The following is a 16,800-nucleotide window of genomic DNA, read 5'->3' as shown; positions in this document are numbered from 1 at the left end:
GTGTGCAATAACTTTTAACAAAATTTATAAAAATAAAAATAAAAATCTGAGAGACGTGTAGGGAGTGGACCAATTTGTATAGTAATATAATTTCAAAATATGTTTCTAAGAAATCAAAGTCAACCGTAAAAGGTCGGCCTTGCAGCTAGCATCCCACGCGATATCTTCGACTCCACATTTTGAGTAAATGTTCTCTTCTGTAATATAGTATTAATTTCGATATAAATCCACATTTTTTAATGTTGAAAATATCTTAGATAATTTCATCAACAGTTTAATAGCACTATCCTAGTCGCAGCTAAAGCTAAATCAATTAAGACTGTTTTGCAAATATTAGAACAAATTTTAATTTATTTTACTAGTTGTAGTTTTGTACCAGCTTAATTCGAATAAAATAAAATAACATCTAAAACTGGTGTGCTCCTTTGACCAAAAAAAAAAACTGGTGTTCTCCACGTAATCACACTATGCAATGACATCGTATATCTCGACATAACTTTATCTTAGCGTCCCCTACATCAATTATATTACAGTATTATGAAATCGAGAAAGAAAATATTGTGATTTATTTTGAGAAGAAAATTCACCGATTCATCGCTCCTCTTCATATTAGGTACCTATTTCTAAAAGCTAATCACAATATGCTCTTACGTATGCATTAGATATTAATAATAATCGAAATAGTAACTCAAGAATTTCGTATATAAACATGCCAACCGATTTTTGTAATTGTATGTTTAAGACTCTATACGTGGTTTACCATTACCGGGTTAGATTTTTATTTTATTTTTCTCTTTTCCAAATTGCATTGCATTATTAAAAATATAAATATAACAAAAATCAGTATATCATAGTGTCTCAACTCAACCAACATAAAAGAAAAACCATTTACATACAAGTTACAAGTAGCTCAGCTCAAGAATCATTGAATTCGAGACCAAACCAGGAAACATTAAAGTCAAGCTAGAAAAATTGTACACGTAAAACATGTGTAAATAATATAGAGTTACTTACTTGTAATTTGTAAACTTTACAGAGAAAAAACGTGTTGAAATGAGTGGTCTAAACACAAATTTATGTTAAGATGGGTCGGGTCTCTCGTGAGACAATAATTTTGGAACTTAATATGATTTAACAGTAAGATGAGCCCTACACATAACTTTCTCCAGTCAAAGACAGAGCATCTCTATTTTACTTGTTTCCAGCTCTTTTCCATCACATTCTACCAGCATTCGAAGATGCTTTGATATTAACAGTATACATAATTCATACTATGCGTGACAATTATATATAGGAGTGATTTTATGCCCACAAATTCTAGAATTTCTTTGTGCCAAGACCGAAACTTAACATTTTTTTAGTCTTGTAGGATCTTGAATTTCGGTCGTAATCAATTGATATCAACCAACAATGAAATTTATAAAATGACAAAAAAAACTTGGTCCCACACGTCCCCAATTCCAAAGGAAACAAATTAAATCAAACTGTGTACGTATTTTTATGTATAATGAAAAGTTTGCATTAACGTGTAGTGATTTTCACGGAGTCATCATCAACAACTGGTTTGCTAATTAGCTGTTCTTGTAAAATTATACTCCACACTTTATTTTTTATTTTTTTCACTAGAAGATTTTTTTATTATACGAAAAGTGTTACAACGTCGAATACAAAGCCGGATAAACCGGAAGCAAATCCCAAAAGTGATATGGGAAACCAAAGCCCGAGAGTGATACGGGAAGCTAAAGCCCTAGAGTTTTAAGGGAAACTAAGCCGGCATGAACTACTCATCCGGAGCCATGAGATTACATACAAAACCTTAAACAAACCTTAAAACACTACCACCAAAAGAAGGAACATGAAGGCCCACACTCGCAATCACCAGAAAGTGCTGAAAGAGCGGTAGACGCGGAGCTACAAAGCTCACAAGCAGCCGAAGAGGCAAGGGGAAACTGCGAAGAAAAGAACCAAATACGACGATTAACAAGATCAAAGAACCACGAACGAGAATCTCAAATCCTATCCACCAAAACTTCAACCAAAAGAGTCTTAAATCTAGAACTTTGCATCCCCACAAGAGGTTAGCCTTACAAGAACTGACCAAAAAAGACCATAAGAAAACTGCTTAATCAACTAATCTAAAGGCGGAGGAAGGACGGTTTTTAAAGATTCACCGAAATAAAGGATGCTAATCGAAGAATACCCTAGCCAAACAAACGACTAAGCACACACAAACCAATGACCCACGAGAGTAATCCAAATTCCAAATCAGCGGTAGACCCAAAGTACTAGACAAACAACATAACAAACACTAATGAAACATATACAAAACCAAGAGAAGGGACTCGCAACAAGGGCTGGTCAAAAACCAGAGAGACACCAGAAGAGAAGAGGAGAGACGAAAGAGCAAAGACCAAAGATACCGGAGCTTCAGCACAGTAACAACGAAGAGGAGAAGTAGATCTAGGAATTGCTTTGAAGACCAAGCTCTCATGCCACTGGAAGTCCCGTAGCACATCATCATCTTCTAGATCCGCCCAAATCAACACCATCACACACAGATCCTGCTCTCCACGTGCCATCAAACTCTTCCACACCGGAAAACACTTCACACACCTAAAGAGACGAATCACCTCCACGATTTTATGCACTAAAAGAAAGGGACGGATCTGGGTCGACTTCGGTGCTTTGTAAGCCACCGGAGCCGAAACGCGGCGGCCAAACCTAAATCTGCTTTCTAGAGAGAAGTTAGAGCAAAGAAGAGGAATTATACTCCACACAAAGTACTAAAAAATATCACTTTTTTTTTTGTCAAAGTACTAAAAATATCACTTCCTTAAATTTAACATGGACGAATTATGAATAGAAGAAAATAAGAGAAGAAAAAAATCACGTGCGTCTCATGTGAACACATTAACTCTAAATATTTCCGACGTTTCCATAATCAAAACAAAAACAATTTAAAAAGACCAAATATATAACAGTCAAAAAGTTTGCAAAAGAAGGAAAAAAATAAATAAACGCAAACCTCCAAAAAAAAAAATTCCAAATATAAATATAATCCTTTTGCTCATTGCTCCTTCCGACAACACCAACATATAGTTTTCACAACCCAAAAAAATGGAGTTACTAACGACCGTCGCGAGCTTTTTCACTCCGACGGCTCTCTTCCTCCTTCTCAATCTTATGATCGGCACAATCGTCGTAACCTCTCGACTCGGGTCGGGTTCAAGAAAACATTACCAGCATCACGATGGGTTCTGGTCAGGTCATGCTCCGGCTCCGTTAGCTAGAGCTCCGTCGATTATCGACCGAGTCAAGTCCATCAATTTTCATCTCTACAAATTTCCTCATCCAGAAACTGAGCTTTTTTCGATGACGGCTCACCACGACGTAATCGGTTCGGATCTTCATGTATACCCTGATCCGAATCCGGCTCCGTTACAACGCGCTCCTTCTCTCTTGGATCGGGTCAAATCTATCAACATGTCTTATTTCAAGTTCCCACACGACGTAACCGGGTCGGATCCTCACTCACACTCTCACGTAGATCCACACCCGGATCCGGCTCCGGCACAGTTACAACGTGCTCCTTCTCTTCTGGATCGGGTCAAATCCATCGACATGTCATACTTCAAATTCCAGCAGTATAACCCGGAGGATAAAGACTATGCTATTCACAAAGAACCGACCCGTTTCGAAAATATTCCGACCCGGAAGGGTCGGGTTGACCCGATTGATATCTCAAAATTCAGGATCCCGGAGGAAGATCAACCGACTGGAACCGGAATCAATCATCCAATTGATCCACCCGGTTTAACTCGGGCTCCGTCTATCTTAGAACGGGTCAAATCCATTAAGCTATCATCCTTTTACAGATCCGACCCGGAATTGGATCAAAATCCGGATCCGGTTCTTCACGAAGAGCACAAGCACGTAAGGAGCAAATCGGAATCGAAAAAACCGGTGAAGAAAAAGAAGAAAGCTTCAACGAAGATGACGAAATCAGCGAGCGAGAAATCAGGTTTTGGTTTCACCGGAAGCCATGAGGAAGCAGCAGAGACTGTGGAATCCGTCGAACGGAGAAGACCAGATACAACAAGAGTCGAGAGATCAACATCGTTCGGCGACGGCGAAGATGGCGTCGACGCAAAAGCTTCAGATTTCATCAACAAATTCAAACAACAGTTGAAACTACAGAGACTCGATTCGATTCTGAGGTACAAGGAGATGCTCAAAGCCAATTGAATGATCAAAATTACTTAATTTCCCCAGCGGTGAAAAATATATTTCTCGCCGCCGTCTCCGTCGCGGTTTTGTTTGCCGCCGTTTTTCACAGAGGAGAGAGTACAGGAGTAGAGAATGTCTGAATTACCGATAGTGCCCCTGTATGTTGAGGATATTTAAGTAATTTATCAATTTGTTAATGTGAATTTATTATTGTCGGCTGCATTAGCGAAGTATGTGTGGCGTTAAAATTGGATCTGGGACGTTGTTTTGCGTCTGAATTATATATAATGTTACATTCATTCACTTGGCTATTTTTTCGAGATGTTTAGTACACGTTTCCTAGATTCTGCCCTATTTTCAGGTTGTTTTATTTTATCTTATTAAACTTTTCTAGACATAATATTTTAGGGTAAAATCATCTTCGTAATTTCTATTTTATTAATTTTTATACATATACAAATAATTATAAGTGAACTGACAGTTATTATAAATCAATTTATATCATTACATGTGATTGCAAAATGTCAACAAAGAATATTTTGCTGGACAAATAAATTGAAACTATTTTGATCATTTCCCCTTATAAATGATGTTAGGGGAGCTATAATTACTTGCTTTTTCTCTAAGCAAAAGCAACATGCATATCAATATCACTCTTCGCCGCACAATATCAAAAAAATATCTCTTGTAATGTTACTTTTATAAGGTTGAGCTTAAGAACACTAAATGATGCGTTTAATACACATGTATATATAGTCAATTACCGAACGTAATGTTCGCTGAATAGATTATTGAAACCCGATAAGATCAAATACTGTTTCAAGACTTCAATTTTGTGCAACTCAAGACTACAAAAAGCAACGTTTGAGTAGAAAAATTAAAACCAAAAACAAAACATTTGATATGGTCTAGTCATGACTTGAAATCACATTTTAACGTTATGGAAACAACGCAATGAAAAAAACGTCATCAATCAGTTCTATTTGTTTAATACTTATAAGTTACGTGTCAAAGTACTTGTTTTAGTAGTGATTTTTTTTCAGAAACAAGTACTTTGACAATATAATATATGGAATAGACTTTTGAATTGTTTCAACAAATCCAAATTTGTAAGATAAGGCGTCGTAATAATTAGGGTTTAGAATTTAAAGTGTTCCGAAACAAATCCATCCAACCATTCTTGGCCACGAAATTAAGACATGGAATCTTTTATGTTTTACTCGTGGCTCGAAAAAGACTTTTTCGGTCATCTCCTGATTAAATTAATCCTCACCATAATCATCACATTCATGATTCATCCATATCTCTTTAGGTTACGTTTTATTTCTCTGTTAACAAAACAGTGTCAAACTTTCAATTCAACTTCGATTTCTTCTCCCACTTTCTTAAAGTACTTATATTTCCCCTCTAACCGAATACTCCATCTGTTCCTAGAAGATTGATGTTTTAGAGTTTTCACATATATTAAGAAACAATCATTGTTTAATTATTTGTCAATTACTTTTTTATACTAAATATTTTTTTATAACTTTGAACCAATAGTATTAGAAAACAGTTAATCATTACGTCTTGAAGTTTACGATATATTAATTTTAATCAATTAAAAATAAAACAAAAATCTAAAAAATCAAACTTTGTGGAACAAACTAAAACTGTAGAACATCAAATAACTAGGAACAAAGGGAGTACTTAAAAGTTAAAACTAATAAGTCTTTTCTTCTTGATGCTTCCAAAAACAGTTTTTTTTTAAAATAAAAATAAAATAGAATTCTCTTATAAAGTTTACAAATACTTTAGCAACAAAAATTAATATATTCTTCCATTGTTATTGCTACTACTATCATTTAACGTTAATTCATCGTTATTTTCCTTAATTCATTTTAAAGTTTCAACTTGGATGACAAAAATGAAAAATATATGTTATTATAAATAAGGTATACAGTTAAACACAATATCAATGTCTGGGTGGTGTAGTCGGTTATCACGCTAGTCTCACACACTAGAGGTCCCCGGTTCGAACCCGGGCTCAGACATTACAATTTTTTTAATCCACTATATTTTTCTATAATCATAAGTCATATCTATTTAACGTAACGGGCCGATAATAGAAGGCCCAATTATAATATAGAGAGTTAGAGAAAACTAGGATAGCCCATTTTACTCTAAGTTGGTTTTTTTATGGTAGAGGACAGAAAAAGGATCGATTGGGGACAAACTGTACCAGGATAAAACCAAAAACCGGTACGAAAATGTCGGGACATCCGGTTACGTCATATTCCCGGTTCTCGATGTTTGTTAGATTTTGTGGGCCTACACATTGGAAAGCTGAGAAGATAATATTTGATCGGACATTCATAGGCCGGATTTACACGTACACTCTCCCACTTGACGACTTTAGAGATCTCTTAAAAGATAATACGTCACCGTATCAATGCATCTATCACGAAATTTCTTGTTTGACAAAACAAAAGTAATAAACCAAATCAAAGAACAAAAATGTTCAAATTTAAGTTCAACTATATAATTGATACATGTGTGAAAAAGTGAACTTAGCCAATAAGGTCAGTTTTTAATTTGAATATTTATTTTATAGTATTTCTAGAACCATATGTTTTGATTGATGGCAATGGCATATGTCTCTCAAACGACGATAAAACCAAAAATAATAATTAACCGACTGAACTTATCAAAGTTAAAATTATAATTTTTCCAAATTTCAAGATTAGACATTTCATTGTTTTTTACGATAAGATCTTAGTTTGTGAGAAAGTTTATCGTCCAAAATCAATCATGCACGTCCGTCAAAAGAAATTAGAAAACAAAAAAGATAGGAGAGATCGAAAGATATGAATAATCATAATGGCAGAGAATCCAAGTGATTTTTTTTTGTTTCATAGAAAAGAGCTGTGAGGAAATTTCCAAGATCTTGGACCCACCTTCAAGATTCCTTTATAACCATTTTCTTCTAAATCTTACCTGTTTTATCTCTAAGACACTTTGATTTGGTCGAAGATCGAGTTGATCTTGTCGTAGGATCCTGCTAATGTCCAATTAATGTCACATTCTCTTCCGACAGATTTCACTATCGTATAAAGCATGTCCTACGTGTCTCCGTATTTATCATGTCCATGAGTGTTTAATTGTATCCGTATACAAAGACATATATGTCATTTGTTGTATGTGTAATGTGTCATGTATGTATTTTCGTGGATGTACGCGATACATTTCAGATTCAGACACCCCATGTTATATATGTAATTGTTAAGCATTGTTTATTCGTTGACTGGGATATGAAACAATACTTTTCTGTGAGAATTATCTTTAGAGTCAATGGTTTTTGTTCGATATTATTTGGTTTCTTGTTAATCGAGAGATGTATGTAATGATTTAGAATCAATAGCTTAGCCAAGTTAACCATAATTTTTCAGGGCTTTGAAATCAGACATCACGCTATCCGAAACAGTATCAACATTATGCTTGAGATATTGATGATTTAGAGTACTATATACTAGTACACAATCTTAAGCCATCGCTACTTTTCCAACAAAGACTAACCACACCCATTATATTCGACCAACCATTTCACTAACCACACAATAATTATTTATCTTCAGTTTTATGAAATCACATCCAAAGCCTATACAACATAAAATATGTGCGAACAACCATTTTATGTTTATAATTTTAAAACGAAATATAGAAATCTGAATATTATCTGTTGCCTTATATAAAAATATAAGTTATTAGATATCTGGACTTTTAGATGGATATTTTGCTATAAACCATTTCAATGAAAACTATGTACAACGAAGAAGTGGTCCACTATACTTAGATCCCTACGAAGATCTGCATGAATCTCCTTAGTCCCCACTTTCACTTTCCTTTTCCTTTTATTACCAAACCAAATTATTATAATCGTATGGACTAAATTACCACATCCACATCACATTTTAAGTATGTAACTTCACAACTCAGTTTCTTCTTGTTTCTCGAAACTCGTAATTAATATAGATTTTCCTAGATCACCTGTTAAGAAATTCAAATCATCAATCAATGACTTTCACCAATATGTAGATCACATGCTCGCTCTAGCATGAAACTCATATATTTTCAGTTTTGTATCTTGATCAATATTGTGTCTATATTAATGAAATATCAATTATTAAATTTTTAAATATATGAAGTTTTGAATTTTAGATGCTATCATGCACACTTCCACATCACTCTTGAGTTTTTAGCTTTCCGTTTTACTCCTCTGTTCCTAAAAGATTGATTTTCTAGAGATTTCACATATTTTAAAAAACAATCATTGTTTAATTATTTATTTTTATTAAACATTTTTAATAACCTATGAACCAATAGTAATCTGAAACAGTTAATCATTACGTCTTGAAATCTACGAAAATAAACTAAAAATAAAGAAAAAATCTAGAAAATCAATCTTTGTGAAACAAACCAAAACGCTAGAACATCAAATTTTTAGGAACAGAAGGAGTAGTAGTTACATTTCTCTATCCAAAAATAAAAAATGTATATGCGTATACCTTTATTTTCTGAGATACGTATAACGTTTTGGTACGTGTACCAACACTAGCTTTTGTATGTATTATCGTCAACTTTTGGTCGGCTGTGATCATCTGCTGTTGTACTTAATGTTGAAAATGTGGTTGTCGGGATGACTTGCTTCTATACTTTGGTTTGATTTGTAATTTGGTAAATAAACACCTAACAGTCGCTTCCTAGCCAAGTGGCAAGTTTAAACATCTTTAATTGGGTTTTTAAAATCTTCATAATGTTTTTGATCCTATCTATACACTGGTATATTATACATTCAATAATCTGTCACGTAAGCCATATATAGTTGCCTGCCTAGTTCTACTCCCTCTTAAACTCTAATGTAAATCTGAATTTCAAAATTACTAATGCAAGTACTAATACAAAAGATGATTAGAGTGTCTATAGCTACACATGAATATATATACACACATCATTCCTCGCCTCATGGAATTGCGTAAGAAACACTTTCCTGAGGTGCTGTTCTTAATGGAGACAATGAATTGCAAGAATGTTATTGTAGATATTCAAGTGTGGCTGGGATATGATCATGTATATACGGTTGATCCGGTTGGTACCTGTGGAGGGTTAGCATTATTCTGGAAGAACAGTGTAGATATTGATATCAAGTTTGCTGACAAGAATGTGCTGGACATGTTTGTACAGTTAGGGTCTAACAACTTCTTTGTCTCTTGTGTCTATGGTAATCCTAATGCTAGTTTGAGAAATGAGGTGTGGGAAAGATTGACAAGAATTGGAGCTACTAGAACGGAGAGTTGGTGTATGCTTGGGGATTTTAACGAGATCCTTAACAATACTGAGAAGATTGGAGGGCCAAGGAGGTGTGAGTCTACTTTTAAATCCTTTTCTACTATGTTATCTGATTGTGGTATGGCTGAATTGTTTAGCTACGGCAACAGTTTCACTTGGGGTGGTAGAAGACAGACCTTATGGATCCAGTGCAAACTGGACAGGTGCTTTGGTAACAAAAACTGGTTTAAAATGTTTCCTGCCTCCAATCAAGGTTTTTTGGCCAAGCGAGGCTCTGATCACAGACCAGTCTTAGTGAATCTGGTTTCATCACAAGCGTCTTACAAGGGATCTTTTCGGTTTGATAAAAGGATGCTTCATAAGCCGTTTGTGAAGGAAGCAATTGTTGATGCATGGAACTCTGCTTCTAATTCAAATGATGATGGTGTCTCTACTCGTTTGAGGAAATGCAGGAAAGCTTTGAGCAAATGGAAAAAGGATAATGATTTGAATTCAAAGGTCAAAATCACAGCTATTGAGGAGGAGTTAGAAGTTATTCAGTCCTCAGATTGTCCTTCTGCAGTCAAACTTGGTCAGCTCAAGCACAAGTTGGTAGAAGCCTATAGAGAAGAGGAAAGTTTCTGGCAACAAAAAAGCAGAGCCACGTGGATGCATTCTGGTGATAAAAACACCAAGTTTTTTCATGCTTCTGTCAAGTACACTAGATCAAAAAATGGGCTTACCAAATTGATGGATGTAAATGGGATAATTCATAAATCTGAAGCTTCCAAAGGTGATGTTGCTGCATCATATTTCCAAAAGCTCTTCTCTTCTTCAGAACCTTCTAATCCGTTGGATCTCTTAGAGGGTTTTGAGTCAAGAGTGACTGATGAGATGAATGAGCTTCTTGTTGCAAAGGTTACAAAAGAAGAGGTTAAGTTTGCTGTGTTCTCCATCAAACCGTCGAGTGCTCCTGGAGCTGATGGCATGACAGGGCTATTTTTTCAACAGTATTGGGATGTCATCGGGGATCAGGTCTTTAAAGAGGTGGCTGGTTTCTTTGATGATGGTGTGTTTCCAAGAGAATGGAATTTCACTCAATTGTGCTTAATCCCAAAAAAGGTAAATTCTTCTCTGATGAGTGATTTGAGACCTATTAGCCTTTGCTCTGTCATGTACAAGGTTGTCTCCAAGATTTTGGTTGCTAGGCTTAAACCTCTCCTTCCTGGGATCATTTCCCCTAACCAGTCTGCTTTTGTCCCTGAGAGGCTCATTTCTGACAACATATTGATTGCTCATGAAGCTGTTCACGCCTTAAGAACTCACCCGACTATTTCTAGAGATTTTTTGGCAGTCAAAACGGATATGTCTAAAGCTTATGACAGGATGGAGTGGAGTTATCTCAAGGCTCTTCTGTTGGCTTTAGGGTTCTGTCAAAAATGGGTTGATCTTGTGATGTTTTGTGTAACTACTGTGTCTTATACAGTTTTGATTAATGGCCAGCCCTTTGGCCTGATTAATCCTGAGAGAGGAATTAGACAGGGAGATCCTCTATCGCCTTCACTTTTTGTCTTATGTGCTGAAGGGCTAACACATATGCTTAATAGAGCAGAGGCTGCAGGTCTAATCAATGGGATTCAGTTTTCGGAGAATGGTCCTGCAATTCACCATCTTTTGTTTGCAGATGACAGCCTCTTCTTGTTCAAGGCCTTAGAAGACCAAAGTACAACAGTTAAAGACATACTTTCAGAGTATGGCAAGGTGACTGGACAGCTAATTAATATTCAAAAGTCTTCTATTTCCTTTGGTCAAAACGTTGATCTTTTGGCCAAAGTGAACATTCAGCAGAATTTGGGAATTTTTAGTGAAGGAGGTTCTGGTTCTTACTTGGGTCTGCCTGAGTGCTTTAGCGGATCCAAGGTGGATTTGCTTGCCTACATCCATGAAAAAATGAAAGCAAGGATGTCAGGTTGGTTTGCTAGAACACTGTCCCAGGGCGGTAAAGAAGTCCTACTTAAAGCTGTGGCCATGTCAATGCCGGTATATGCCATGTCTTGCTTCAAGCTACCAAAGACCACGTGTGACAATCTTTCTGCGGCGATGGCTGCCTTCTGGTGGGATACTACAGAAGATAAGAGGAAGATGCATTGGATTGGGTGGGATAAGTTGTGTGTCCCCAAGCACCAGGGAGGGTTGGGATTTAAAGATATCCAAGTTTTCAATCAGGCCTTGCTTGCCAAGCAGGCTTGGAGAATCATGAATGACAAGGACTGCCTCTTTGCAAGGTTTCTTAAAGAGCAGGTATTTTGATGATTCTACTTTTTTGAATGCATCCCTGGGAGCTAGGCCTTCCTTTGCTTGGCGAAGCATTCTCCATGGCAGGGACCTTCTCAAACAGGGGCTAAGAAGAATGATTGGTGATGGTGAAAACTCCTTAGTGTGGACAGATCAGTGGGTGTTAGATGGTGCTATGCGTGCTCCTCTCATGAAAAACATAATTTTTGACCTTGATTTGCGAGTGAGAGACTTATTGGACCCGATGACTGACTCATGGGATATGGATAGATTACAGTTCCATTTCTACCCTAGAGATGTGGAACTGATCCTAAAAATCAAGCCGATCACTTCTTCCGAGGACTTTTTCGTTTGGGAACACACAAAGAGTGGAGAGTATTCAGTAAAGTCTGGGTACTGGTTTGCTTTTCAAAGAGAAAAGGCTGAATTGATCAGTGTTATGCAAATGCAGCCTTCCATCCAACCTATTAAGGATTTGATATGGAAATGTCTTACTCCAACCAAGATTAAAAACTTTATGTGGAAGGTTGTTAGTGGAGCAATTCCAGTGGTTGATAAGTTGTTGGGAAGAGGTCTAAAGGTTGATTCAAGGTGTCAGAGTTGTGGAGGAGAGGGTGAATCTGCGAATCATGTACTTTTCACGTGTGCAGTGGCTCGTCAAACATGGGCTCTGTCCAATTTCCCGATTCCTGCAAATGGGTTTGATTCTCACTCAATTTTCCACAACCTGTTCTACCTTTTCTTAATTGTGAAAAATAAGATTGTTCCTTTGGAGATTAGAAGATCTTTTCCATGGATCCTGTGGCAGCTCTGGAAGAATAGGAACCTGTTTTTCTTTGAAGGTAGAAGATTTGTAATCACAAAAACTGTGGCCAAGATCAGAGAAGATGCAGATCAATGGTTTTTTGCTCAAATTTTAGAGAACAGGGATTTGATCAATGAACAGGTCAACCTAGGTTCAGTCAAAGCTAAATGGATGCCCCCTCATCATGATTGGTTAAAATGCAACATTGGATCATCTTGGGATAGATTGAGTAGCAATGGTGGTGCCGCATGGGTTTTGAGAGATGAACACGGCATGGTTTTAACTCATGGGAGAAGGTCCTTTGCTTCAGTGAATAGCAAGCTTGATGCTAGTGTTCTTTGCTGGCAATGGGCTATAGAGAGTATGAAAAGTCTCAGGATTGATAAAATCATTTTCGCATCTGAGGATACTGATCTTATAGGAGCTGTCTTAAGGCCACCTGCTTGGCCATCTTATAAGTTTCAGTCCCTGTTATTGCTTCATGAATTAGGGAATTTTTTGGATTGGAAGCTTTCTGGTGAGGTTAGAGCTACAAACCTTGGTGCTCACCTTATAGCCAAGAGTGTTACAGTGGAGGATCGCCGCCAATCGTACGTAGCAACCGGGTTCCCATTTTGGTTAAAGAAGATCTTTGAGGATGAAAGTAGTATTGCTTTGTGTAATACTCATTGTGATTGAGCTAGAATGATTGTCCTTGATCCTTTTTGTGTATGTGTCACTGGTTTCATGAATATATTCATCAATCTTTCAGTGAAAAAAAAAAAAAAAAAAAAAGAAAGGTGCATTTCTCGTCTAGAGTGTCTATAGCTACACATGAATATATATACATGTATTTTTATTATAATAACAGTAAGATTTTGGTTAATTTTTTCGATAAAATAATTTATTGCACACGCTCAGTTTTAATTAATTATTAGACGCAAAAGTTTCACAACCAAATAGTTAAAATGATTATTTTGCTCACGCCCGAAAGATATTAAACCCTACTAGAAGCTCTAAATTTACTTAGATCGCAATAACATTTGACAATTATGAGAATCCATTTTTTTCGCCAACCCATTTATCAAGAAAAGTACATTACTTATGAGGTGCTGCGCACATGCGTCTTGAATCTTATAATGATGAATGGATAATATAAACGAAGGGAACATATATGGAGCATGATGATGCATGGCCAATTAAAGGTTTAAGACAACTCAAATATACTTATTTAATTATATATATAAAGAGATACGAATATAACGAAATGTGCCCACGAATTGAAATCATTACCCTAATTCCTTCTTTTTGATGTCTCTCCAATCCAGTTCCATTATTACAACGTATACAGCTCAACCAAATTTTAATGATTTGTCTTCTTATCTTTTCCTCTTTTTTTTTTGGCATCGTGAGATGCAAAATGAAATTGAAGTAAAAGGCCGCTGACAATGAAAAGAAAAACAATTGAGTGAAGATCTTCTAAATTTGCAAGTTCCAATTACGGGGCCACCTTATTGAGGGGTCTTTTATTTATAAATAGATTGTTTAGCACCGTTAATCAATTGTCGTTTTGTTCATTGTCCATACTTTATATTTTCTTAAATCATCGTTCGTAAATTATTTTCGCGACATGAAGTTGTAAAGAAGGAAAGAAAATGACAACTACACGTGCGTTTAGCACGGTCTTGCTGTCCGGCTACAACGTCTTTTTGTTTACCTTATACATACAGTATTTAATCGATAAAATCAATCATTCGATTAGAAAAAAGGATTTGGCAAAAAGCAAATAAATTATTTTTCTTTAATATTTAGTGTATGAATATCCAATTTTGTTAGATAATAGACTTATTTGTAGGAATGGACGTGAATTTTATAGCTATGATGTAGTTATTTTTTAACAACTAAAAATATAAGTTGACTTGTTAGTGAAGAAATCTTTTAAAAGAGTGTGTTTTTTGCTTATTCAATTTTATCTTTTTTATTTTGTAAACATCGAGAGAAAATAATCATTTTCAGTGAAACAAATTTTAAAGTAACAAAAAAGTATCATTTTTAATAGAGCTACTTCGTTGTTCAAATGATTTTGTCTAAAATAGATATAAAATGAATAAAAGTTTAGCTCGATCATTTACCTATTTTCTTATAAAATTAGGAAATTTTTATTTTAACGATCCTGTTTTATAATTATCATTTTTTGGGGGATATACATGCATGGCTAACTATATTCCGAAAGTTAAAATTTACAAAACATGTAGACCTTGTAGTCGGAATACAAATAAATACTAAAATAAAGTGAGAACAGAGAACCTAATAAAAAAATTTGAATGAGGGTGTCAATAAATGACATCTACGAAAAAAATGTGTGATCAAATCGAATATCAAATTGAACTAAAACATTTAGCATTTCAATTCCCGCTGAGCTCGTCTATTTTTATCCCTCTTTATTATACTTTGTCTAATATTGTTATATATATATATATACATATTTTTTTAATCTATATCTTGGTATATACTAATTGCTTAAGTTATTTCAATTCACTAGTAGATAACAATAGAACATTTATAAAAGTAATTAAAAAAAAAAAAATCTGCAGCGACAACAAGTTAACATGTGGCAAAAGAAGCAAGCAGAACAAAATCTTGAGGATATTCCATGTCTTGCTTTTTATTGTTTATTTACGGCACAATGATTAATTACGAATCTACGAAGTTTGGCCTACGATTAATATATTACTCCTACATTCTTTTAACATTACTACATTAGAATTATCGGCACTTTTCGATAGTCGCGAGGAAGGAACTTTTATAAATTATTCAGGCCGCAGAGGAAGCAGATCTTTTAGATTCTTTTGATGATGACCTAATTGTGACAAGGAAACATCATCTATTCATCTAGTAGGGAATGAGAAATATTCTTCAAAAAGAACATTAATATATATAAAGTATTATAGGTCAGATTGTATACAACAAGATTTTCAACAAGTAGGAAGAAGAAAATAAAATTAGCTAATGTTGTTGCAGTTTACATACTATGTATTAGGTTTTTCATTAAATAAAACCAGAAAATTATCAAAAAAAAACAGGTGTATAAACTCAGATGTCTTCTTGTTATTATTTTAAAAAAAATCAATTATTCATGTACAGATGGAAGAATTCGAGTCATTTTTAAGTCTCACCAACAAAATAAAAAACCTAGCCAACCTCTAATATAAGTGATTAAGTGTGATCAATCCAAGGGTCAGGATCTGTTGTCCGTGGGGAAATATTGTACATGGTGATCGAAGGCCAATCTCCAATCCCCATGATGATTATGGTACATGTTCATTAATTCTTTTTGCTATTTACAACTAATCACGGTTATGGTGATGATTATGGTGGTGGTGGGGATGATGAGACATCACAATATTATGTTAGTTGATCAATTACTAGTTTCATTGAGAATAGGGATCAATTCTTGATAGATATATATATATATACATTTGATTACTCAATATAATTTTTGAAACATTCATAGCATTCAAACTGCATAATACGATTATCAAAAGAAACTACATTTTAGTTTTCAGATATGAATGCTAATTTTAATTTTCTTATACCTCAACTGCAAAAGCTCTTTTTGTCACAATGTGGGAAATTACTACAGAAACTATAAATGTAGTAATGTACAAAATGAACCGTGGAATATTTTTGCAGAACCATTCGGCTAGTGAGCGACACCGTGCGTGTTCAGACAGTTATTACACCGTGCGTATGACTTTTGTGGTCTATTGAAACCAGTGTGGTTTGCTAATTAGATTCTCACGTGACTGTGATAATTCATTGTAGATTTTTGTAATAAATTAATAAAATATGAAGATTGAATGTTTATATTGTGTAATACAGAACTTATATCATATATTCATACTCTTTGAAATATAGAATTAAATAATTATTATATCAGCTATCTACTTTAATCGGGTCAACTGAATTATTAAAGTATTTAATTATAGGAATGTGCATTCTACAAGTTATTAATATAAAGAAAATAAAAATTAGTTACACAAAATAATTTGTTTAATTAAAACTCTTCAATGAATTAGTTATATAACACAGAGAGGATACTAGCTCGCTCACTGACTTTTAATTGTTTAACACAAAAAAAAAACTTACACAAACTAAAAACAAAAAACCGTACAATACATGTGTCTCGA

The 16,800-nt window shown here is 34.9% G+C and overlaps 1 protein-coding gene, 1 long non-coding RNA gene, 1 other non-coding gene and 1 pseudogene across 3 annotated transcripts; 3 read left to right on the top strand and 1 right to left on the bottom strand.

Moving 5' to 3' along the window:
- Positions 1 to 1,638: 1,638 nt before the first annotated feature.
- Positions 1,639 to 2,996, bottom strand: LOC110226646. Its single transcript, XR_002330593.1, has 2 exons — positions 2,421 to 2,996; positions 1,639 to 1,949 (listed from the first exon to the last, which is right to left on the bottom strand). It is a non-coding gene; the product is annotated as an uncharacterized LOC110226646 (long non-coding RNA).
- Positions 2,997 to 3,066: 70 nt separating this feature from the next.
- Positions 3,067 to 4,437, top strand: LOC9299105. The gene has a single exon (XM_021018898.1). The coding sequence runs from the start codon at positions 3,118 to 3,120 to the stop codon at positions 4,243 to 4,245; it is 1,128 nt and encodes a 375-aa protein (XP_020874557.1). The 5' UTR covers positions 3,067 to 3,117; the 3' UTR covers positions 4,246 to 4,437.
- Positions 4,438 to 6,186: 1,749 nt separating this feature from the next.
- On the top strand, positions 6,187 to 6,260 carry TRNAV-CAC. The gene has a single exon. It is a non-coding gene; the product is annotated as a tRNA-Val (tRNA).
- A 6,734-nt stretch (positions 6,261 to 12,994) lies between these two features.
- Positions 12,995 to 16,800, top strand: part of LOC9299101 — an 8,009-nt pseudogene continuing 4,203 nt past the window's right edge.

This window comes from Arabidopsis lyrata, assembly GCF_000004255.2.
Source record: "Arabidopsis lyrata subsp. lyrata unplaced genomic scaffold ARALYscaffold_52, whole genome shotgun sequence".
Lineage (NCBI taxonomy): Eukaryota > Viridiplantae > Streptophyta > Magnoliopsida > Brassicales > Brassicaceae > Arabidopsis > Arabidopsis lyrata.
Note: the sequence above shows the minus strand (reverse complement) of the source record. Positions and strands in the feature narration are given on the sequence as shown.

Coding starts and splice junctions, on each gene's coding strand:
- LOC9299105 (XM_021018898.1), top strand. CDS start 3,118: ATGGAGTTACTAACGACCGTCGCGAGCTTTTTCACTCCGACGGCTCTC.